This window comes from Sparus aurata, chromosome 11, assembly GCF_900880675.1.
Source record: "Sparus aurata chromosome 11, fSpaAur1.1, whole genome shotgun sequence".
NCBI lineage: Eukaryota > Metazoa > Chordata > Actinopteri > Spariformes > Sparidae > Sparus > Sparus aurata.
In genome coordinates, this window is record NC_044197.1 from 8172523 (window position 1) to 8198548 (window position 26026).

At 41.1% G+C, this 26026-nt stretch overlaps 1 protein-coding gene across 7 annotated transcripts; it reads right to left on the reverse strand.

Annotated features, from left to right (window-relative positions):
* Positions 1-277: 277 nt before the first annotated feature.
* On the reverse strand, positions 278-25588 carry clocka (clock circadian regulator a). 7 transcript variants are annotated; one of them, XM_030432700.1, is made up of 24 exons: positions 25039-25588; positions 18385-18472; positions 9464-9679; positions 9274-9365; positions 8883-8942; positions 8373-8521; positions 8178-8269; positions 7977-8066; positions 7763-7883; positions 7409-7522; positions 7203-7321; positions 6523-6605; positions 5601-5707; positions 5017-5164; positions 4815-4890; positions 4574-4706; positions 4383-4483; positions 4095-4268; positions 2962-3120; positions 2633-2842; positions 2309-2496; positions 1452-1725; positions 1318-1341; positions 278-1207 (listed from the first exon to the last, which is right to left on the reverse strand). In XM_030432700.1, the coding sequence occupies exons 4-24, from the start codon at positions 9291-9293 to the stop codon at positions 956-958; spliced, it is 2694 nt and encodes an 897-aa protein (XP_030288560.1). In that variant the 5' UTR covers positions 9294-9365; positions 9464-9679; positions 18385-18472; positions 25039-25588; the 3' UTR covers positions 278-955. The 7 variants fall into 7 exon arrangements, with proteins under 7 accessions (XP_030288560.1, XP_030288557.1, XP_030288558.1 ...); XM_030432697.1 differs by having other exon boundaries at positions 4574-4709; positions 25039-25584; XM_030432698.1 differs by lacking the exon at positions 25039-25588 and adding an exon at positions 24686-24848 and having other exon boundaries at positions 4574-4709.
* Between the last annotated feature and the right edge of the window lie 438 nt (positions 25589-26026).

Here is a 26026-nt window from a genome sequence, read left to right on the forward strand (position 1 = left end):
GTCTTTAGTGCGTAGATTTTAAACACGCCTTATAAATCTTAAAAATACTTTAAAACATTTCTCTCATTTTGACTTTTTTTTTATGAAATTCTGTGTAGATGTGAGTAAAGGATTAAACAAACTGTGACACGACAAGCAGCATCGGCATCGTCTACTATGCAGACACACAAACGCATCCCATAGGAGGAAGGACGTCTGTGAAAATATCAGCCGCTGAGCATTTTAAGATCTTTTTTTCTGAGAGTACTAGAAAAAAAGCATATTCAAAGCTGCAAAGAACAGACTACGCATTTCATTCCATGCATCATATAAAATATTAGTTCTTTCTTTTTCATATTATTTACATTATATATTACACATGATGTTCTGTACAGTAAAAGTTCAATCTACACCACATTCTTAAAAATATTTTCTGACTCGTCATTATTTTTTTTACATGAAAAACAAGAAAGAGAAAACATCCAAAACAAACAAGCCTCTGGCTGTTCTGCAGGACGTCCATAAAGCTTGACAGAAGCTTCGCTGCATTGACGGGAGAGCTCTGCATAAAATAATCCTGTGAGGGCACACAGACGCACGCACGCACGCACACACACACACGCACAAACGCACACACTTAACACACAGGGAGAGGGCCACGGGAGGGGTGTGAGGGGGAGTCCCTTACAGGGATTGTGGCTCCCTGTTTTCTTGGAGAAAAGGCTTTGAGCCTTCTGCTGGAGCCCCAGAGGGCCCAGTCAGGTTCTCTGCATCACTCTGTGCTCAGGAGTAAAGTGCAAACAGCAAAAGATCCTTGTGAAGGGAGGGAAGCCGAGGCCTGCCCGTCCAATCACTTCTCAGCCACTGAGGCCTGGTGTCAGTGCTGCACTTCCAGCAGAACTCCTCTTTAGATCCCCGTCACAAAGACACCCACGTCTGGGTGTGGCTCAGTCCACTTCTCATTGGCTGTAGCCAGCTACTGCTGCTGCGACGCAGAGCGATCAGACAAACTATCCGCCCTGTGAGGGGCCAGCTGCTGTTTCTGCTGCTGTAACTGCTTCTGCTGCTGTTGTTGTTGTTGTTGTTGTTGTTGTTGTTGCTGTTGTTGTTGTAACTGTTGTTGTTGCTGCTGTTGCGTTGTGGCAGTGAAGGCACCCTGCTGCTGAAGAGGGAACGCTGCCTGCAGGATCAACTGGGTGGACTGGTTTCCATGAAGGAGCCGAGGAGCCTTGCGGGAGAAATTTAGATGAGTTAGCACTTAGGAAGCAAATTAATTACTGCTGACTCATGAATAGATTTCCTTAACAACACTAAGTTACAGTGGTATAACAAACTCACTGTGGCTGCTACCAATGAAGAAAACTGTGATATTGAGACACAAACAGACATCTCAGTACGGCTGTTTGAAATAAAACCAAACAACAGAAAGTTGCCTCGTGCAGCCTAACTGTTCACCTCCACCCAAGTGTTACCTGTAGGAACTGTGTCTGCTGCTGGGCCAGTGGAGTCTGCCCTGGCTGCATGGCAGTGACCTGTGACTGCTGCTGTACCTGCTGCTGCTCCTGCTGCGGCTGCTGCTGCTGTTGCTGCGGCTGCTGAGAAATGCTGATGGTCTGGGTTTGGCCCTGCTGTGGAGCAAAGGCCGTCACCACTTGACCCATAAACATTGTTGTGGGAACCATGACTGCCCCACATGCCATCTGCCCCGTTACTAGCTTGGTGAGCAGCTGAGGGCCTGCAGGAAACCTGTCAGAAACAGGAAGTGGGCAAAGGACACATGGAAATAAAGTCAGGACAAATCTTTATCTGCATGGTGGAAACACTTTTACAACATCTAATCAAAATGTTGGGCAGGATGATGGTGCAATCAGTGAACCTTTGCTGTGAAGGAAAAACATGTAACAGGGTTCGTACACATTTTTCAAGGTCAAATTCAAGCACTTTTCAAGCACTTTTAAGGGTCATTTTCAAGATTTTCCAGCACCTTATTGCTGGGGTAAAATACGTATCTACAGTAATATATAAACTCATTATTTTTTCTTCACTTTTTATCACAATTATGTACACTGTATTATGCTGTAAACATCTAAAATGATGTTTCATAATAGCAAAAACTTAAGAAATTAATTATCCAGTCTGATCCCAATTTTGTGAAAAAGACAGTTATAATGTCAAGCACTTTCAAGCACTTAAACTAAAATCCAAGCACTTTTCAGACCTTGAAAACACAACATAGAAATTCAAGTACTTTCAAGGATTTCAAGCACCCGTACGAACCCTGATGTAACCATGACAATTAAGAGGGCGACTCTTAAGTGAAGATGCAAACCTAAGCTGAGCTGAACGGTCCTGTGCGAATGTAGCCACAGCAGGAGTGTTGGGTCCAGGATTCTGAGCCAGGCTTGTTGCAATCTGGACCATGTTGGTGGAGTTTTGCTGAGGGATCATCATTGTGTTGTAGAGGGACGCAGGGAGTGGATTCTGTTGAGGCTGCAGGGTGAGAGACGACCGCTGAGACTGAAATACACAAACTCAGAGTAAGAGACAACATCTCGAGCGTACTGACATTTTTAAAGAAACAAAATGAAGTGAGGAATAAATGTGTCAGTTTAATGAACGTGGGGAAAAAGTAGGAATATTTGGTTATTCTGACCTGTGAGAGTGCAGTGCTCTGTTCCCGTATGAGTGTTTGTTGCTGCGACTGGGGCTGGACAGCATGCTGTTGCTGTATGCTGTTCTGCAGAGGCCCTGCAGACACCACCTGGCCCTGCATGCTGAGTGTTCCCCCCTGCTGCACAGCGTTCCCCTGGGCCAACTGCACAGAACCCAGATTTAGTCCTCCGGCTCCTTTCTGCACGAACATCTGAAACATACATCACAGATTCTGACTCCCTCTGAAGCTACATCAGTAAATCCAAACAGTAAATAAAGAACAACGCATAGCATGATAAATCTATTGGGCCACACACTCCTGAGTCTCACCTGCAGACTCTGTCCCTGCACTCTCTGCAGCTCATCCTGGATCTGACGCAGCTCATCCTGCTGCCGCTGAATGTTGGCCTCGATCATCCTGGTCCTCTGCTCCAGCTGCTCTTTCAGGCTCTGCATGACCTCTAGCTGGTTGCAGAACTGCACCATCGACTGTCAAAGAACAATGACACAGCGGGAAGTGAGATGCCAGCTGCTGAGGTGGTTCATGTGAGAACATTACTATCAGGCACAGCATGAGATGAGTAATTAACTCTAAAGACTGATTCAGTGTCACGTTACGCTTTGAAGACATACGCCAGCTTTTTACCGGCAGTATGTTGTCCGACAGATGAAAATACGAAGGTCAACATGAAGAACGATGTAAATATAAACTGTGAGAGGGCAGGTAGGACAAATCATAGCAGATCATAGTGTTTGTGTGTTTTGTCTTTTATTGACATTTAAATCCAAGAAAAACATGGCTTTATAAAATATGTTTTGGTAGTTTTGGCTGGAAAACAGCCAACACGAAAGTCTAACTTAAACCCTGTTAACGGCACATTAAAGGTCTGATTCTGATTGAAATCTGTTTCTTTAAATTGTTCCTATTCAGACAATACATTCGAGAAAATCTGAGCAATGGAACAAATGTAATGTTTGCAGAATTAAAAGTCAAATGCTGGGAAAAAATCTAATTATACATTTTATTTTAGATTATTTTTAATCACATTTGGGTTGCAACTATGAGTCAAATCCAGAGCACGAGAAGTTCTTTACAAATGTGACTCATTTCACATATTAAGAGTCAAATTCTGAATTGATGAACAAAATTGTGAAAAATGTGAAAAAATAGAATACATTGTTCACACCATTTCAATGCCTATCCACATCTGTTAAAAAGATAATTTTACTATTTTCAACTTGTTTTTCCTTTTTGATGGCGTACTGTTGGAAATTATATTGAAATGTTAAAATAAAGAAAACATCAAATACAAAGTGAGATGTTCTCTCTGCCTTCTGCCAAAGAAGTACAGATGTTAACTAGCTTGTAGTATTTTCTCTGGTGTAGCTAAAGCTACGCATCGTCTCTGTCAAATAAACCGTTAAAAATGGACAGAATCAGTTAGATTTTATAAACAACGTACCTGGCTGCTGGTCTGAACTTCTTGCTGCTGAGGCTGTTGCTGCGGCTGCTGTTGCTGCGGTTGCGGTTGCTGCTGCTGTTGCTGTTGCTGTTGTTGTTGTTGTTGTTGTTGTTGTTGTTGTGAAACCATGGATGGTGCCATGTTCTGTCCTGTATTTTGGGAGCTCATCGATTGCTGATAAAGAGACACCCAACAAAAAAAGCATGAAGATCAGTTAAGTCCTTTGAATCTCTCTTATCCCTACTAGAGATATCTGACACCAGACTCTGTTATTGTCCCTTCACTGACCTGACTGCTGATAGATGATCTCCGTTGTGACGTCATCTCCACAGCAGAGACTGACTGACGACGAGGTGTACCCCTGTCCCCCTGAAGCTTCATCTGTGATGCTGGAGGAGATTATACACACACTCAACACTCAGAAAAACAAAAACAAAAAAATAGTTGTAGTAAAAGTGTCAGCAGCTGATGGAGCTTACAGGCTGGGTCAGACACAGCGGTGTGTGATGATTTGCGCGATGAGGCCGAGGGTGTCCGGCTGTGGTTGAAGCGCTCTAGAGCCTCCTTCAGGCTGGACGTGTTAAGCTGGGACTCGGAGCCTGAATCCTGGGACTGCTGTGAGGTGGAGGGAAACACAATGCTGTCACTGTCCCCTCTGAAAACCATCGCCACAGATCACTGAGCCATCATTTCACAATTAATGCTGGACAGATGTCTCACCTTGTCTACTGTGATATCAGGTTGTGATTCTTCAATTCCAAGTTCTCTGCGCTGCTCTGCTCTTACTTCAGCATAACTGTAGAGCAGAGACAGTGAATAAAATATACTTATATATGACATTGTGGTTAAAGTTACAGATGTGGCACAGATGCATTTTTCAACTCTTGGAACGTAAATATCATCCGTTGATTCTTCCATGTACCTTACAACAGTGTGGGTGCAGACAATGAACTCTGGTCGTGAGTTCCACTGGTGGTAGGTGATGTAGTAGTGGGTCTGAAGCCAAATCCACTGCTGCCCTTTGGTGAGGAATCTGTAGTAGCAGGACTTTCCTTTGCCATATTGCATTACTGCAGATGGACACAGAGGCAGAGCAAAGTGACATTCAATATCTGACAGCTGAAAAAAAGCTGACAATCATAGATCAGCTCATATTAAAGGGTAATTCTGCCCATTTTAAACATTAAAGTGTGTTTACAGGTGCTTTGGAGTATTACTGTTTATGTGACAAAGTAGAATAAAGCCATTTGTGGCTCCAGAGGAAGACAACACAGTCACAGTTTGCTTTTTAAAAACTGGTGCCTACATAACACACAATGCAACTTAGCCACTGACTGCCATCACTAGAGACAATTTATCAGACTATGCAGCTTCCTCCGGAGCCACAAAAGGCTTTATACTACTTTTTCACATGTGCAGTAGGACTCCCCAAGACCTGTAAACACACTTTAATGCGCGTAAATGGTGGTGTGACGCTTTACTGAAGTCTGAATGAAATGTACTCACAGTGTTCGTGGCATTTGGCCAGAGTCTCCAGGTCATCTACGTGGTAATAGTCATAGCCTGATGTACCAAGGACCTCAAACGGGAGATAACCTATAATGGGTGGAGCTCTTAACAAAGAAAGAGAACATTATTGAGATAAGTCAGTGATTGACCTCTGGACAGCTAATGTTAATGAATAGATCATCACAAAAGGTCATTTAGGGGCTAATAATCAAGTTCACAGATTAACCTTTAACTTGTCTCCATGCTCTTTTCATCACAGCTCCCGAAACCACATTTACACTAAACATAGACAATCAGAGTCATTGAAGCTGTGTCCTTCCGTGAAGTTTTTTAAGTAATTTCCTGCAGGCCTGTTTTGATTAGTTTTTCATGTTGTGAGTACCAAACAGCTAGACTGCTTTCACACCTGCAGACCACGAGAGAAAGACTCACTGTTGCCTTTTAGTTCTAGTCCAGTTCAGAAGGAGTAAACACAAAGTCATACACACTGCGATTCACTCACTGAAGTGACTGTTTGTGATGTCACCCTGCATCATCAGGATCCACATGGGGAAAATCTCCTTCTGGTAAATGACATTACTTGAAACCAGGCATGCTGCATTTTCAGTGTTTAGCTATTCTAGTCACAAACTGCTCATAAAGAAATGACTGATTCAGATCAGTTTTAGTCAAGACTGAAAGTGGACCTCACACATCATAAACAGTGACTAACATACAAAATGGCATTTTGTATCATAATAATATGGGCTTGTTTACTGTGCAGTCACGACATTTCACTTGTCTTGGCCCAGTTGCACCAAACAGGTTAGGTGTGAGAGCACCTTTAATAAATCATCCATTGGTAAAACTAAAATATGCAATGCAACCACAAACAGCACAGCGACAAGTATATTTGTACACATTGGAATAAGGACTATACCTGTGGTCCAAGAAGAGAAACTTCCACTCTAAACTATGTCTGGAGGTGAATTCCTCATTCGGCTCTTCTACAGTGCACATCTCCTGTGAGGGATAGAGGCCAAGTTTAGAATGTATTTAGACATTTTTCTACAACTTTAGTTTGTTTTTTTAAACACCCATACTAAATACAGAGTTATCTGAGTTCATGTTGAGCTGAACACAAAGGAGTCCAAAGAATTAAATTTTAGTGTTTACATTCCTCTTCTCCTGTTTCTCTGGTATTACTTTGCCTCGCAAGTCTTTACGAAGTTACTGCTTCTCTTTAATTCAGGTTCTGCTGACTCAGTTTCAGTAGCCTTGTCTTGTGAATTAATCCATGATTGATTTTATTCCACACTCATGGTCACCCGATTTCCAACAGACTACATAAAATCAACAGCATCTCTTTAACTCAGCAGGAAGAAAAGACAAAGTGCTTTTACACCAAGAAAAGTGGTTGCCAACAGAGGCAGCAGGGGACTGTACACAATGGCTGACAGGAGCCCAAATGTGCTTGCCCGGGGTGTCTGGGCAGCCGTTACTGTTGAGTTCTGTCCTAATTAAAACTACCTTTTTCAAACACTGAGACAGGAAACCGAATGTGTGTCAATCAGATAAAAGGAGAAGTGAGAAACTGTAGAACGCAGAGTGACTTCTTACCTTGATGAACTGTGGTTTGGCAAGCCTCACGGTAGCTATGAGACACACTCTGTCTTCAAAGGCAGAGTGAAGCGATCGCGGAATCACTCCGTCAAAACCGTTGCGGGTACAGTTAGGCACTGGTGACAAACAAAGCACAGAAAGGTTTACAGCCTGGAAGTCTGAACTCAAGTTTCAGACAGTTCGTATGCAGCAGTATAACTCACCAATATTCAGGGACTTGAAGTTTCCGATGAACTTGACATATTCGTACACAGGGGGCTCTTTGGGGTCGATCGTCCCTCGGAGCATGTGGCAGCAGAACTCTAGCTGATTTTTAGCTGAAAAGATAAGAATTGAAGAACAGAATTGTCAGTTGAGATGGATAAGCACACCAGTAAATAAAATAACTGCATGATCAGATAAGCTGAAAGAGTGGATCATCCGTTGCCATCTTGTCAGCATAGAAAACTGATTTGTTAACCGCATATTTGATTATTCACAGGCTTTTTACACCAGATGCCCTTCATAGCGCAATCCACCCTTTTTATCCATGTTTTTAAGTTAAAAATTCCACTTACTTTTCAGATATTCAGGTGTCAGCGTCTCTCCCTCCATGATATGAGAGGACAGAGCCTTGTACACGTCTGAATGCTCCCCCGCGGGCAGGAAGTTCAACAGGTTCTGATCCACAAGATCAGACTGAAACACATGAAATATCGGTTACTATGATCAATCTTTGACATGTGGGCATTGTTATAGACTTGTAATACTGACTCTTCACATGATACTCACAGGTAAGTGTTCTAGTAGGGACGTCACACTCTCAGAGACGTAAATGATATTCCCGTCAGTCATAATTGCAAGGAAAAATCCATCTAATGCCTGACAGAAATGAAATGTACTCTTTTAATTCACTCACATTCCGGAAAGGAATGAAAGCAAACAGAACAAGTATTATTAAAAAAAGCTTCTGCACTACTGCTCTTTGCTTACCTCCAACATCAACTGAGTGAACTCTTCATTACTAAGAAAAGGAGGCTTCCAGTCTTGTCTGATCTCCGTTGACTCTGACTGAGCAGCGATCTCTGATAAAGGAGACATAAAAACGCGTCAACAAACGGGTCTAGATGAAGACTGCGACTCACAACGCAACAACTCTTCTTGTCAAACCAATGATCGGCTCCTCACCCTTGTGCTTGTGCAGAAAGTCGATGCTTTTCTGCAAAATAGTGGACTTGTCCATCTTGCGGGTGTTCCCCGGCAACATGGTGCCCAGCTCCTTGATGAGGACATTGAACTGGTCTCTGCGTTTCTTCTCAGACTTGTTACGGGACACACTGTGGGTTCGGACACAATAGGATCAACAATGCGACTTCTCTTGATAAACTTACATGAGTTTGGCCATTGGTCAAATCTATGTGTTGCATTATTGTCATTGTAAGAAAAGACTACAACTGCATCTATTTTGAGAAAATACGCCACATCTACAAGACACAGAACAATACGATATAGCCCTGCTTGATGTATGCCAGCAGTTAAGTTAGGTGTATCTTTATATGCAATCTTGCGAGTGAAACTTTCATAATCACACGAATAGAAAAATTCAGCCTCATGAAACCGAAAAACCGTGTTATATCATGGAGTAGGTTTAATAACATTGACTGTATTGGATCTGAATACAGCCCACAGGGATCTTACCGTTTTGCTTTGTCCTTTTCATCTTCTTCCATTAACCCATCAAAGATACTGCTGTCATCCCTGCAGAGCAAACAAACCAACAGTTGAAGAACATCCTCTGATATGTGTTCTCCAATAATCTCACATGAGCTCTTTAGAGAGTCCCTCCTAGAATACATTTTTTATTTTGAGGAAAAAGCAAAAAACAGAGAACACAGACACAATTGTTTTAAATTATGTAGCTGTTCTAAATAATTCATCTAGTAAAGAAACAGTGCATATTACAGTGAATAAATAGATTTTTTGGAATGTTGATTAGAGTGAAAAAGGTGTTTGGAAATGGCATTGAGTAGACTACAAGTTTAATGCAACTGAGTAAGAAGAGCTGCAGGTATCTCAGAGTTAAACTCACTGGTCAATGCTCGAGGTCATTTTGTATCCTGTTCAGGGTCGCAGTGTTGGAGAGGGGCCTTTTAATCGTGAGGTAGACATTTGTGAATGAACCTTTGAGAAAAAAAGACAAAAATTAATGTTACAACAGCTTCATCACCTCCATGTGATTCAAAACGGCACCAGACCAGATTGTAAAGCCTGAATCTTACCTTACTGACGGTTGAGCCAGTCCTGTGGGAGGATGAGGAAGGTGCTGCTGGATGGGGTCTGGGTGGACACACTGCGGCGGTGGTGAAGCGATGCGAGTCTTCGAGTAGAGTCACGGAAAGTTTCCTCGATTGGAGGGCAGAGAGTTGACAAGAGGTCTTTCAGAGTTTTTCGTCGGCTTCGGGTGTGAGTGTGGCACATGGCAGCGACATCTGAGCCTAGAAGAGGTTGGAGAAACAGATACGTTCTTAGACTAGTCCAGTACCCTTTTATGTAATGTTATCAGTTTGCCAGCATGTGAACAGTAGACTGCAGTGTACCAAAGTGAGGGTAGCTAAGGAGAAAAGATGGATTTGATTAATTATATTCACAGCCATGCATATAAAGCCGTCCAGCCCATCTAATATGAGAGACAGCATGGGACATAGACAGATGGCCGGCTATCCCCTGATGCACAGTGACAGTCCTTTCTTTAACAGCCGTGCTAAACTCAAAGTGGTGCAGCAGTCAAGCTGAGGGTCTCTACATCCCAAAATTGCACATGTCTTACTGTCCAATTATCCAACTTGATAATTTGGTAATGATTGAAGCAAAAAATACAAAAAGGTAAGTGCCTGGGTTGGATACAGGAGGTCCATATGAGGGACTTTAATGTGATGTGTGACAGTTGAGCTCAAAAATTAGAGGCTGTGGACAACGGCTTTAAATTTTCCACCACCAAACCTGTATCAGATTTCGGGAGCGTGAGGAAAGTGTTTCATTTAAAAGAGGCTATTTGCCATAACTTGCAGGAAATAATCAAAATAATCAGGGATCAGGCATGAATGTATTATTATGACCTGGATACGGCACTGCCACCCAGCCTTGCTTCCAATTTTTGGATCATTGAGGTTTTATATTTATAAAACCCGGAAGCTAGAAACTTTTCTGACATATGTTCCAGACGGGCAATCCTCATTGGTCTGAATAGAAGCAACTTTTCCCCATCCTGCTACTGGTAGAGTAACCATCATGAGTTTCATAAGGCAACACCTTAAAGGCCAAAAATAAATATTTCTAAATCTTTGTTTAACTCGTCTATTATTGAACTCGCCTGTCACACTTTGTACTGTCACACTCCCTGCCTTCCCACACCACGCCACCCAACACCACCATAAGCAAATTTTCTACCCGTGGGAAACACTGTCTGCAGTCATAGTTTGAGCCCAACATTGACGGGCAATGTATAGCCCAACTCTATTCTCCTTCCGCAGGTAGGCCTACAATAGATTGTCAAATTAAAATGAGCAGGCCCGCTGGGTCTCTAGCCTAAATATTTGACCCATTTTATTTCATGAACCAGTTACCGTCAGAACCTGTGTGGGAGGTTTTCTCACCATAATGGCCTATTTATGGTTTGTTGGTGAGAAAATCCCTGCAGTGTTACTCTCCACGTATCATGGCACGAATGACACTTCCATTCATACCATAAAAATGTTATAATATTTGAGGGATTGTTATTTTTACATTAGCTCATCTATTCACATACTGAGGTCTGTTATTGTGAGCAGCATTCGGGTAAGCCAATCAGCAGAAAACACAGCTGCACCTACTGTTATTCACGGTAAATCCCCAAATTACAAACCGAGTCACCGCAAACATCACAAAAATGGGGCTCTGTTTCTGGATTTTACTTCATCCTTTCTGTTTTATGTTTGGTTGTTTATTAATCTGTAACAGGAACTAAGACTATTGATCCAATGTTAGAAACAACAGACGACAGTATTATTGCCTACATAAAAGGCCCATTCCCAAAACACCCCCTTCCAATTAACCCTATGCCTCCATTTCCATGCCTAAGTAAAGGGTATCCCAGATTTTGTTGGGATAGAGGGTTAAGATGAATTATTAGGGCTTCATTGCTCTCAAAACCCAGTTGTTTTAGAGGCACACTTCAAACCAATGAATATATCATGCTCTTTTTCTTTATAACAAATATAAAACAATCGCTAGAAGTTTGCTGATGTCTCAGTTAACTAAAGTCCAGCAGCAAAATTACTGCAGTTGGTATCTTATATTAGTGCAGACTGTTAGGGTAGGAGCATATGTTGCAAATGTGAGAACCTGTGTGAAGTGTGAAGCCTATAAAGCACACTAAGCATATTCTTTTTGTGTGATGACCTCATTCCTAGCACGAGGTTATGAACGAACTGTAAGCTTCCATGCTTTTCTTTCTCCATCAGTGTTATTGTGATCATACTAGGATTGCCACAGTTACGCAGAGAAATCCCAGCTGAAGACGTCATATTGGAAATGTCTGGTCACAGCTGTTTACATAACCACAATCAATGCCAACTGATGATGTATGAGGATCTTGAAGGGTTGTTTCATTTCATAGGGGGAGATTCCAACCACTGCTTCAAGCAAATCTGTTCTAACGGGCAAGGGTTCACTCAAAAACAAAGGGTTAGGGGTAAAAATGTAATAAAATACATAAAACAGACCTTGAGGATTTGATGTCAGACATGTTTTAACTGATGAAAAATAGACCAAGGATCAAAACACACAGCATATGTTTGAGGGAAACCCCACTCAGTTGCGTTGAGGCTTGAATTAACTTTCCATGCCAGGCTCATCAGAACAAGGAGAAGAAGAAAGGCTCAGTGTTTACAGATTCATGTTAAGACACGCAAGGGAAAAAATACAGTTAGTGGCGGTGTAGGTTTTATCACGGACTGCTGACTTTCAGCTATGCATTGTTACTCTACAGCTCACTGCATTTGACTCTTAATGACACATATAAGCTGCAGAGAATGGGTGTCTTATCTAAGATTACCGTTTTGTCAACACAAGTGGCCAAATACATCTAAAAGGGAGTGGAGAGTACTAGGAAAGAGCTTTATCTACACACCAAGTAGTGACAGAACAACTGAGGCATGTCAAGCTAACAGGAACGCAGACCAAGACTCAAAAAGGGCAAAAAGAAACAGTGGATGCCAGAAAAATAAGAACAGGAAAGAAAATGTTACCCACTGACACCAGTGTATGAGCAGCGGCAGTAGCTGCAGCGTAGAGTGAGTGTTGTGTAAGCCGGAGAGCAGAGGTTGTATAACTGTGATGTCATCTGTGCTTCACTGACCTGCTGGCCCAATGACCTACTTTCCTCCTCCTCCGATCTAACTTAATCACAGCTCCACAGGCAACACCTTCCTGTTCTTACCAATAACACTACGCTCCCTGTCTACACGAATCTTTTAAAAGTCGACATTTCTTCACAGCGAGTACCTTCACAAAAGGTTCGAGCGGGGACTCACTGTCTGCGTGTCGCATTTTTTTAGTTTAATCACATGATATGCCAAAGAGTCCCGGTGATCCCTAAGCCTCAGCTTGCAATCGTCAAAGAAAAAAAGCGGTGCACGCGTTTGAAGGTGCCGAATTTTCAACAGTCATTTTTTCATTATGTCAACCACACAGACACACAGACGTATTCAAATGAACACACCTCACACATGCACAAGTATTTTTACACCCTGAATCACATCAAACACATCATGATTATTCTATTGCTCATACAGCATTGTTGAATGTCTGTTGAGTATGTGTGTGTGTGTGTGTCTATGTGGGTGTGTGCACGCATATTCAGATGTAGGGCAGCAGAGCTCTGAGGATATGAGTCACTCTGAAGTGGATCTCTGGCGCCGCTCGTCACGCACCCCGCCACACCCCGCGCTGGGATGCCAGCACAGCAACGGTGCCAATGGGCAACACCATAGCAACCGGCCTCAGCGTACGGAGTGAAAATAGCCCGGCTAAATTCCTACGCAGCTCAAACTCCCTCCGTACACCGACAATGATAAGTCTGTGGATATAAAACATTGTGACAGGCCGACCTGTGCAGCACTGCAGTAACAGTGTTTAGTAAACAGCACTGTGATGTTCTTTAACAGTACGCAGTTGACATCACACTGCATCATTCCGAAGCAACTTGTTGATATGCAAAGGCTTGAGCAGCAGCCCTCGACACAGAGGCAGCCCATAGTTCTTTAAAATTTAAATGAGGATGCATCATTTTTTAATTCACAATGCTATCAAGTCAAGCGTCTCTCTATTATGTTATACACAGTTTGTCCAACATATAAAAAAGTTATACACTTTTGAAACATTGTGGAGCTTTTATCCTGCAAACATCTGATTGATTACTTTTCTATTTGTGTACATGTGTACTCCTGTATTTTGCATTTATCATTATATATTTCAAAATGGCAACTTGGTTCAGTGAAATGTCACAAAGCGCTGTCCCATTCCTATTTATACCATTCAAGCCTCTTCAGCGTCTCTCACTCAACCATTTACCAGATGACATCTGCCAAGTTTTTGAGGGTTCAGGGCTTAAGGCCTTAGGGGGGGACACTGGGATTGTGCCCAAGTCTGCAAACATTCTAGAGGCTCTGTAAGGTTGCACTCGAGGTGAATGCTAACACTAGCATGGCAACTTGCTCACAATGGCAAGCTTAATGCAGATATTTAGCAGTTTAAATGTTTACCATGTTCACCGTCTTAGTTTATTGTGTCAGCATGCAAAATAACATTTTGATAACGCTAACGTCCCCATCCTTTACTCCTCTGCAACAACCATCGTGTCACTCTCACTGATCATAATTTCACTTTGTCGTATAATGTTAACCTTATGACTGAGCACATTAAGGCTATATTCACTGCAGTGCACCGGGCATTTTTATTTTTGTTTTGTTTGTTACATTGGATTTATTTACATTACGTTGAGAGTTCCCTGTGCCACCAACAGCAGAGACATTGGTCACTTCTTGAACGTTTCCAACAATTATACACTAAAAAAGAAATGATGCAGAAGATGACATGTTTTAATAATGTAAAGCAAGAAAAGACATTTCTGGTTAAAGTTTGGTTCATAACAACGTAATAGTTCAGAATGATACAGTAGAGAAAATGTAAATTAACGTTTAGAGAGCATCAGAGAGGTGCATTTCAAATAATGATTTGCTGGGTGACTTTACTTATGTTGCCTATACAACTAACTATTACCGAAATATAAAGATAATAATAATTTCATCATATGAAAATATAAGCTGAATTCATGTAGACATGCCTTGCAATAACAAAAATGCTTAATGTTAAATGATGCCCCACATAACAAGCAAAAGTCCAACATTTTTGCTTCGAAAATGACTGAAAATATTATATAATCACAATGGTTGGAAACTGCTTTTGATCGAATGATCAATCAATCAATCATTGCATTCCTACTATGAGTTGCAGACAGAGCTCACTAATCGAGCAGCTGTCAACTTATTTGCTTTTTCAGGCCATCACATACTGAATATGAGGACTGTCTGGACTCTTTCAATTGAACAGGAAAAAAATGGTTGTTTTTCAAAAATATTTCTTTCAAACTGTCATCAAATAATTGACGGATCATTTTATCACTATATTTAACACTCCCTAAAATATCTCAAATCATCCCATATATTACTGATACATCTTTCAAAAAGGGACAATTGTTCTGGAACTTTAACCCTGTAAGCAGACAGTGCTGTCTGGTAAGTCTCGTATCACATGGAAAGGTAAACTCTGGTGTCGTAGCAACCCTTGTGTTTTCTACATCATCTACGTCACATCCAGATACCTGAGAGCAGGGGATTAGGAACCCTCAAAGATCCCAGGTGTCACACCAGACCACAGCTTTTACATGAACTCTAGGAAGAATTCAGTTCAATGGTTAAATCTTTTAAACTCCCTCGTACTGGAAGAAACCTCTCTGTATACTGTACAGTGAAAAAACAGGCTTCGTTCTGAGGTTAGAAGCACATAAAGAGGAGGGGGTGTTCTTCTCCATCAAAGTGTTGGGAAATATCTAGGATAATGTTATGCAGTTTTTAACCGCCGGCAAGCATCAGACTCCCTGCCAACGAGGTCACACATATCAACAGAAACACATCGACGAATACTCAGTCACACATCCTGTCTGAGGCAGCATCAAGGTGGCATCAGCACAGGGATCAAGGATGTGATTCCCTCAGTTTACAGGCGTACATGTTTCCTCATGACTGGGACGTGACACGCAACTGAGGGTGATTTTAATAATGTCACGGTCATTTGGCCTGCGCGGAGTAAAATCCAAAGCACAAGCTTGTCAACACCGCCCACCACACTGCCGGGCAGTTGTACCAACCGAACCCTCAACGTTGGACAGCCAGCTGTGTTTCCACTCGAATTGCACACATCCACAGGCCCGGCAGCACAAAAGGAGTCTTTGTTTTGCATTTTCTCTCCACAGCCCACAGACAGGAATGTTTGAGAGGCAAGCAGCAGTGGTTGGCAGGGGCCCCTCGACTGCTGCTGGCCTCCTCTCCCAGCAGAGCAGGAACTCAGCCAGGGGCCTCATACGATGCCAAGTGGGTCATTAGAGTTCAAAAGGACGACTGGCAGCACAAGAGAAGCAATCAAGAGTGGCTATCGACCTATAGTTCTGCAAGATCACAATCTATGAGCAAAATTTATGACCAACATGTGACCGCCAACAATTAATCTGGGATATGAACGCTAATTATGCTAACCAGCCAACCGCTCAATCAAGAGGCACATTTAGTTCCCACAGTATAATGTAGTAGTGTTCTAAGAAAGTTAAACCAATAGATACCTTACAAAAAAGCTATGCCATCACTACGTGAGCATATGGTCTTGTCCTTTCCCAGAAGACATTAAACCATATTTTGCTTTCCTCTACAGATTATTGTGTCAAGTCACGCCAAGCCTACGCAATCACACTTTATTACCTGCAGCTTATCTTAGATAAATGGAGCTCTTCCATACTGTGCCACTGCACCAACTTAAATTAAACATGATTCATCAGGCAGAATTGGAAACAACTGATCTGATAACCTCACAGGGCTCATACAGTATAAACACGCACTGTAATAAATGCTGTGAGTTGTTGTCGCTGTCGGTATTATTGTTGAAACAGTTGACCTAATTCATGGATTAGTTGATTGACAGAAAATAAACCAAATGTATTAGTAACTGTTAAATGAATGAATAATGATTAATTAATTAATAATTCGCCAGTTCCAGCTTCTAAGATGTGTCCTGCTTTAGTCTGCATTTTAATTTGAAGATTTTATCCATCACTGTAGCCTGAACAAGCGTTTGGTCAAACACGTAAGTACTCTGAAGACGTCACCTTGTGCTGTGACACGATGGCCGTCTTTCATTATCTTTTGATGTGTTGTTTTTGTTGTGACTCAATGATGAAAATAATTGTTAGTTATAGCTACAGCCATAGCTGGCATCATGTCTGTAAAATAAACAAAATCTTTTTCATGAAATGTCTCAATGCCTGCTTGGGAATTTCCAGAATATTTTCTGCCCTACTTTGGTACGATCGAAACGAGGCATAGGACCAGATAAGGAGCAGAGGAAGTGCGTACAACATTTTGGGTTCAGCATTTTAACTGATCATGAGAGACTACAAAGTGCAGCACTAATTACTGTGTTTTTATATAATTTTATTTATCTGCAAATATGGCTGATAAAAAAAAGCTTTGGAGCTACACTACATTTGAAAGAATGATTCAGGGCTGCCACAACATTAAAAGCACCAGCAGGTAAAGTGAATAACACTGATCATCTCTGCAGACAAACTGTGGATGCCACTTGACATGCACCTCATACCCAAACACAGCTGCAGTACACCGCCTTATGGCAACAGCACCCAAGGAACACGACAAAGAGCACAAGGCCTTCACCTGGCCTCCAAATTCCCCCAAATCAAAACCAACTGAGCAGCTGTGGGATGCGCTGAATCATGGAGGCCCCAATTGTAACCTGTAGGATCTGCTGCCAATGCCCTGGTACTATCTGGTGACACCACAGGACACCTCTTCCTGTGTCCATGACTTGTTTGGTCAGAGTCAAGTCAGATCCATGGTGGGGTCGTCATGGATCAGACTTATTTTGGCATGTTTCACGAATGCTCCATCAGATTAGCATCTGGGGAGTTTCGAGGCAAGGTTGACACCTTGAGCTCTACAGCTCATGTCTCTCTCACCAATCCTAAGCAGTTTCAGTAGTGTGGCACAGCACATTGTCCTGTTGAGGGGCCACAACCTTCCAGAAGTACTCTTGCCATGATGAAGCATACTTGGTCTGTCATTATGCTTGGGTATGTGATCAGTGTTACTCACTTCACATGTTGGATCCTTTTAATGTCCACAGGATGTTATAGGAGTGTAAAAGCTAAACTGATAAAGTTCTCTTTTAACATGATACCAGCAAACTTGTGTGTCCAAAAGATGCTATAATCAAATAAAAATAACTACACCTCTTACTAAACGCTATAACAAGATAGATCTCATCATTAACATCATACACAAGAGAGAGTTCATTCCATAGTTTACACATAATTTGGGATGTTCAAAGGTTTACAGGTAAACAAGAGGCAAAGTCAACACACCGTTCCACATTGTTGGGTTTACATTACAATATTGGGTAGAATATGATAAATTTAGACATGATATATATTTTTGTTCAACCTTGAGACGTAGATAAACACAAGCAAGCTAACACACACACACACCGCCATGAACCCACAGCTGGCAAAGTCACAGAAATAATAGCAATGGGAGCTAATTAAGAGTATCAGTGAATGTGGTTAAAGAATATTATTTTATAACATCCGTTTTCCCGGAAAATGTTGTGAAACACTCTGGTGACTCAGTCAACACCCTCTCTATTCCATATGCATTATATTCAGGAGAAAAACCATGACAGCCTGCAGATCAAAAATAGAACATTTCTGAAACATGGATGAATAATGCCTCTGTGACAGCTCGTCTAGGCTAGCCTTAATTATCCAAGACTGTCCACCTGACTGATCCTAACACAGTCCACTGCCGCCAAGATGTCTTACCTTTTGTCTTTGAGTGATGGTTAATTAAGTTGCTGCCTTCACCCCCTGATAGACGAATGTGTAGTAAACCCTCGTCTGAATTCTTCACCTGTTGAACAGCAAGAGAAAAACAAATGAGCGGCTTAGATCTAAGAAACTCAAAACTGAACAGAACTAAAACATCTGGGTCATCGCGAGCCTCCCACAGCACTGCAGAAATAAGAGAGTAGCTCTTAACACACACACACACACACACACACACACACACACACACACACACTGTGTGTGTGTGTCTCTTGGATTCATTCACAACCAGAGCCCCTGGCCATCAGCTGAGAAGGGGGTCTACTTCTAGGCAACGTAAACATAAGCAGCTGCTCCGAGAGGTGCAGTAATTTAACTTGCTAATTTGTACTTCTTTGTGTAATTATTGTGAAAAATGTGGTGCTTAGGTAGTTTGTATGCATGTGAACGAGTGTGTGTGCAAACACCACAACTTGAATACTTTATAACCCATGTTACGATAGAGGAGTTAATCATACATAGTCATAAAAGGCCCCAGTATACTACTGATGATGATATACTGACCTCGCTCTACAATAACAGTTATTAAAAGGAGTCCTGCTGTGTTCTTAAAACATACTGTACGTAGTGTTTCCACTCTCACTGTGTTTTCTACAAACTAAGAACTTGCTAAAGTGGAATGGATGAATAGCAGTCACAGCATTTATTAGTCAATCATGCTCTCCTTAGAGGTATGAAATGAAGCAGAAGAATGTAGAGTGTATACCTCCACCAAGGCCCAACAGTCCCTTTTAATTCAATATAAAATATTACAAATGTAATTCCACTAGATTCGGATTTTGATTCGCATCAAATTGTGAATCACTAGATCATCAAATACCAGCCAAATACAAAATGTTGACAAACTCCCTATCTCGGAATTTTTATATCTACAATATTTATGTGATAATAATACAAACTAAGAATTTTTTTTTTTTCCATAACTGAATAAACAAGCTGGAAGTAAGGTCCCCATAACACTGTTACACATACATAACACAAGCTAGAAAGGTGGCAGGGTCTGCCACATATAAACAAACTAAAACTGAAACTGTGTTGTCCTTTAGGTCAGTTTGTTTATTCGGTTTATTCAGTCATTATAATAAAGAGAGTTTGTTTATTGAGTTTGTTAAGGCATAAAAAAAATCTGTCAATGATGATCTTTCTTTTTGCTTAGAATTTCTTTCCCAAAACTACACAGTGCACCTTTAATCTAGTTTTGCCTATTTGTTTTGTCTATAATAGCTTAATAGTTTTATCACAGCACCCCCAAATACTCAATCTGTGAAACATCCATTCAATCGAGAAGCTGAAAATGACACATGCTTCTTTTTGTATATATATAAATGACAAACAATTTTTGATTAGCATGAGTGTTTTTTGGGAACTAAACAAATGTGTGTTTCAGTTTCCTTTTTTTTATTATGTGGGGCAAGTTACTTGTCTCTCAAAGCAGTTAAGTCAGTCATAATGGTCCTTTGATGTCAACAAACACCACATCATATCTTTTGTATCAGTCTCAAAACAGTCAAATTAACCTGGTAATGTCTAATCTAAGCACAATGATGAAACTGATGCAACAGATAACACCGTTGAACCTCCTCTCCTCGTCACTTTTAAGGGAAAAACCCTATAGACTTGACCCATTTCTTTTTGATCATAGTAAAATCTGATACATAATTCTAAGACAGTTTTTGATTGCATCCGATCTCTATGTAGATCAACTTTGTTCAATTTTTACAGGAAACAACAGTAAGTGTTACTGTAGTCATCTCATGTATATTTAAAGGTCACACATATCCAGTGCATTCATATGCATTTTACTTGAATGATAATAACGCTGTAATAAACTCAACATTTGAAGTAAACTGGATTCTTACCCACAAATACAGGTAGTTGTGCTTGTGTTGTGGTAGTTGTATCCAGTCTTTTAATCAGTAACGCACTTCTAACGAGTTCAAAAGTTCATCCCTCAAACAAGTCTCCCACTGTGCCTCATCAGCTAGCATCACTGCGTCATCACTGCCTTCTCTGAGACAACCTCCAAAGACGTGTGTCATTCATCAAGTAATGGAACATTATTTTGACTGCTTGGTTGGTGATAAAGTGGAAAGAAATAATTGCTGGCAAACTCCGTGAATCCGACTGGAGTCCAGGAGAGGAAGAATCCTCTCAGCTGTCAGAGAAAGGTCAGTCTGACAGAATCAATCCTGTGTAGCAAAAGGACTTTTCTGCAGCTGATGTTGCTGTCACTGGATGTTGTGTTTAACGATAGGAACTAAAGATAAAACTCAATTTTAGCAGTTCATACAGCATTAGTTCATTTAAGGTAAAATATTCGATTAGAAAATATCTGTCCAATATCACTGATAGACAGATGTTTGAGGATAATGCTTGTATTATTCCCTGTCATCAACACGCTTGCCATTAAACTCTGTTGTTGCTCAAAAACCCATTAAAAACACATAAAAGGGTCATACAGCTGCAAAAGATAACATATTCCTTCATTACAATGAACATGGTCAGTGGTGTCCGTGGATCTGGAGGTGTCTGTAACTAATCAGCTCTGTACTCGGTGGCTATCAAAAGAAGGCAAATGATATTCTCCCTCATTAGATCATTTACTGCAACAGTGTTAAAAAGACGAGCAGGAACGTGTACCACAGCTGTATAATAACGACTGCTTCAACAGGCTTACAACAAAAATATCATTCATTTCCACAGGAAATATATTTCAACACACAACAACAATTACTGCATGTGACGCAGACTGCAGACCAAATAGCGGTGTCACCAATTTATCTGCTACAGGGCCGTCAGCGGGAAACGTCAGCCTATAGCCATAACAAGGCTCTACTCGTGAAGTCAGCATATTAAATGGCTGTCACGACAAAGTCACATGCCCTCTCCTAAATCTGCAGCTAGTAACATTCAGAGAAGTGAAAGCTAAATGTAGTTGACCTGATATTTTACACAAAGCCATAACAAACACGGAGGTACCGTGACCGCTTAACCTCATGCATTTAAAATGTATATATAACATTACAGGGTTAATAACAACCTCAAGTGTGCGACCCATCATCTGTCAGGTCTTTAATACAAGAACAAACCCCTCTGTTTCCCCTTGGAACCAGAGACGTGTGTTTTCGTTTTTGTCCCACGCTACATAAATTCTGGAGTGGTTATTTTATGATCAACACAAGTTCTGGGATTTGATTGAAAAAAAAAAAGATGCAGCTTTGGCAGGACACTGTGTTTACTTGAGAGGAAAACTCCTGAGGCACCACCTATTTATTTGTGGCTTGGCACTTTGAGTTGGCTTGTGTCTGAATTGTGCTATACTGATAAACGTGCCTAGCCTTAGGGATGTTTTGTCTAAATTCTCCGTGAGAGACAAGCACTACTTAAAGTAATCTTTCACAGTTACTTAACTCCTTACAGTCCTTTAACCCTGACTTATTCATCCTTTCTATCCGCTCCCTTTTCTGTTTGTTTTTTATTTAGTATACTTTTATATATTTCTTTTGTTGTCCTTCTTCATTACAATTTCAATGCAAATGTAAGGACTTTTTTATGTACTAACAATTACTTGTTTGTAATTATTTTTATTTTTATGACTATATATTTTAAATATTCACACACACACAAACTACAATTGTTCTCTATACAGAGGCTATTGCTATTGTAATTTCATGGGTCTGTATTTATTTTTTTTAATGATAAAAAGATTATTTTAAAAAACAAACAAACTCTACCATAACTTTTCAATGATAAGTAACAAGGATAAAACCGAAAAACATATCAGATGACAGCAAAGTCCGGGTCACCTCTGACAAAAACCACGTCAAAATGCTCAGTAAGGTCTTTAACCTCATGATGTCAGACTGTAGCAAACACATGGTTGGCCCTTGACTAATAAATTTAGTTATATATGTTAGAAAACACTATTTTTAACGGTTGTGAAGTGTGACAGCCGCTGCTGCTCGATTTTGAGCACCACTTTGGTTGGTGTAGCATGGGAAATTTCTCACTGATGACAGGAGGGAGATAACGCCGAGGTTATGACGGGTACAACTCATCCTTGAGGCACTTTCAATGAACAGTTGTAAAGCCACTGCTCTCCGCTCAAGGCCTCGAAGTTTTACAACTTTTTACTCCACCTCAGCTGCAGAAGCAAAACACAGAACCTGCAATACAGACTACAGCAAGTCCCAAACCTCAGCATTCATTAACAGGTCTCTAATCAGTTTGGGGTGTTCTAATCTGCTGATTATCAGCACTAACTAGAGATACATACAGTACAGTGCCAGTAGTAAATACACTTCTTAGCAGTTCACTGAATGATTCAAGCTGCCCGCATTAGCCCAAAGCAGGAAAACATTTAATCTGAATCAATACTACTTTGTAACAGAAAAGCCTGATGTGACAGGCGTATAGTAATTACATTATTAGGCGCAGCACGTTATAATGTAATCTGCCTTATCTGATAGTGTTGTCAGTCCTGCCCCGACTACTTTTTGAAAAAAACAAACTTGCCAGTGCTCTGCTGCCGAGTTTGCACGCTATATTTTTTTCACAGCCACTGCACATTGTACATTACATGCATAGATTGGATGAACAAAATGTAAAAGCAGGGAATGAAACTTCATAAATGTGTAGCAATGTGACGAACATGATGGATAGCAATGATCTTCCAAAGCAAAGAGAGCATGGACTCAATAGACTCGCCTCTCCTCGCCTGCAGCCAGCAAGACAAAAAGATGTCAAAGTATTTTTCTGTGCTCCAATAACAGCTTCAACAACTGTATCATCAAACTTAACTACAAAATCTCTGTTGTGTTTAAACAGACCTGTGAGGTATTAATAATGACCGACAGCCTGTTTGAAAGTATAACTCTGATTCTGGTTGTTTTTATTTTTCACAATCACCTCAGAATAGACCCTTTTCACTGCAGACATTTTGAAGAAGGAAGAACAGGCAGAATTTGTAACATCAATGATTGTTTTATTCCATTTAAATGAGATGGTACTTATTTACAGGGACACGCAACAGAGTGGAGCCTTCGTTGACGTTTTTGGTCACACCTGTGCTTTTCCTGCTTAACAAGTCAAAATGTCTTCTGTGAAAAGCGTCTACAGACAATATGTAATAGATGGTAAAGATCCCTTTTATTGACATAATAAACAAGTATCTACATTCCTGTGCTGATAAATACTAACGTATGACCCAACTTCATCAACAAATGACACGAAAAAGGATGTTACCAGTCTTTAAAATGAATGCAACCATTCCAACATTATCTCAGACAACAAACATTAAACTACAGAAGAGGTCAAATAGTTTCATTCAACATCATGTTTGAACTTTATCAATTAATTGCATTATGTTCACATTGCATTGTGATAAATCTGGATCAAAACTGACTACTTCAGAATCATAGACTGCTTCGAGTGTATTTTAAAAGGCATTTAATCATTAAAGCGATACTCTTTCAAAATACTTGATTTAATTTACTCATAGTAAGAATTAAGTTCATGTATGTAATTAGGCTGAATTCGAAAAAGAAATCTAATCTGAGCTGTAGTCCAAGCTATCAATCTTGAATCTGACTCAGAGATCCAATATGCCCATTCAAGTCTGTCAGTCTCTGTCAACTACTGAAAGAAACAAAAATACATGATGTGAAAACACAAAAGATCCTGTCACCCTTTTCTGATGACATATTAGGAACCAAAATGAACCAATTAATAAAACAAATTTGACAAATTACATCAGACTGCATAACTCATCATCTACTTCCTGTCATCTAAACAGGTGTGATCGAGGTCCAAGCTAGTTCTGGACAGCTTGAACAGACAAAGTAATCAATTTCATCTCTGATCAGTGTACAGCAGCAGCAGAAAATGAATATGCAGTGGGGAAAAAAAACAGGACTGGAGAGAAACGCAGCTGCCACAGATCTGTTAATTAACACCGGGAATAAACAGACATACATGTGAAAAGAAGCAGCAGATGTGGGAAAATCACTGTGACGGTGAGATGTGTGCGGTTGTCAAGTATGTGAAATCACCTGAACTAAAGTGAGTCTTAAGGTGACAAACGTAGGTACACACATCTATCTGTCCGACGATCTCCCCGCTGCCGGTGAAGCCGGCCGGCACAGCGGGCAGTGATTGCTAGAAGGCTAACACCACCTAGCTTGCCTGCTAACGTCAATTACAGCAACAAAACAACAGCTTTACAGTTTGCCACACTTACTGCGACATATGACACACACTGCCAGGGCACCTTTATCCGTTGTAAATCAGACAGCCGACTTTCCCCGCTGGCTGGCGACTTTATAATGTAATGCAGCGAGCGTTCAACTCGTCCGCAACAATCTACTGTATGTATGTCAACCCACTTTTAGCCGGAGCTAGCTAGCTAACAAGCAGCATTAGATAAGAATGTGGGTCACCGGGCCTCTGGCCAGTCTCTGTCACCAAACAAGCCGAAGAAGAACTGTTCCGTTCGCGGCGTTTTACGTGTGTGCCAGTAGTCCTCAACGAGGCGGCTGATAAAACCCGATATTAACACGGAGAGGAGTTCACCGGTACAGATGTCACACTTACCCCGAACAGTCTCCCCCTTCATCGGGATATCCCTGCACCCAGTGGCGCTGCTGACGGTTGACTGCGCAGGGCTGAGGCAGGCGGACTGGAGTTGGAAATCGGAGCCAAAAGGGCCTAGCGCCGCACTCCAGATCACACACATGCCCGGGTAGAGGGAGGTGAGCCACTTCCAGGTTTACATATATCACCTGTATGGTCAGTCACACACAGGTGCCCCATGTTACGGAGCCTGCTGCTGGGGAATAGTTTACTGTTGTTTGTGAGCGTGCAGGTAAAAAACAAAACAAAAAACTGTCAAATCAGACAGAACCACTTGTGGAAATTCAAAAAGAAATCAATTATAGCTTCTTCTTTGGGCGAATACTATCAATGATAGCTAAAGGACAAAATGTCCCACTCTCCTTTCAAATATTTAGCATACCAGACAGACAGGTAGGCTGTTTGTGAGCCTGTAGATTTAGAACAAACTGTTTTTCTTTTAATTTTTAAATGTATTGATTAATATACTTTCAAGGGGACCACAAATTAATTCTGAACAGCCACCAGTGTGTAGTTAACAGTGTGTGGATGAGTGCTCTCAGATTAATTAGCCGTAAGATTATTTTTTGCGTTTCTCCATCTCCGGCGTGTTGCTCGTCACCATGGCAACAGCCAAAGTTGCACATTTAAAAAAAAGAAAAAAAAAAAAAGGCTGCAGTACCATTTCTGACCACACAGAGGGAGGCGACGGGCTGATGGCGCTGTTGAGGCGGAGACGGGAGGGGAGCAGTGCTCTATCACGTTACAGCAGTTTTGTTTAAATGATTTGCATCCTGTGCCTCTTCTGCAAGCCTCTCTTTGTAAACAGCTCGTCAGACTTAAAATGTTGATTTTAAACTGGCAGCAAAGAGAAAATTACTTATATGTATATCCCACATACTTATTTTGGGTAAAAACTGTACTGACATATGAAGCCTTTATGATTATATACTGTCATTTCTATTTCCCT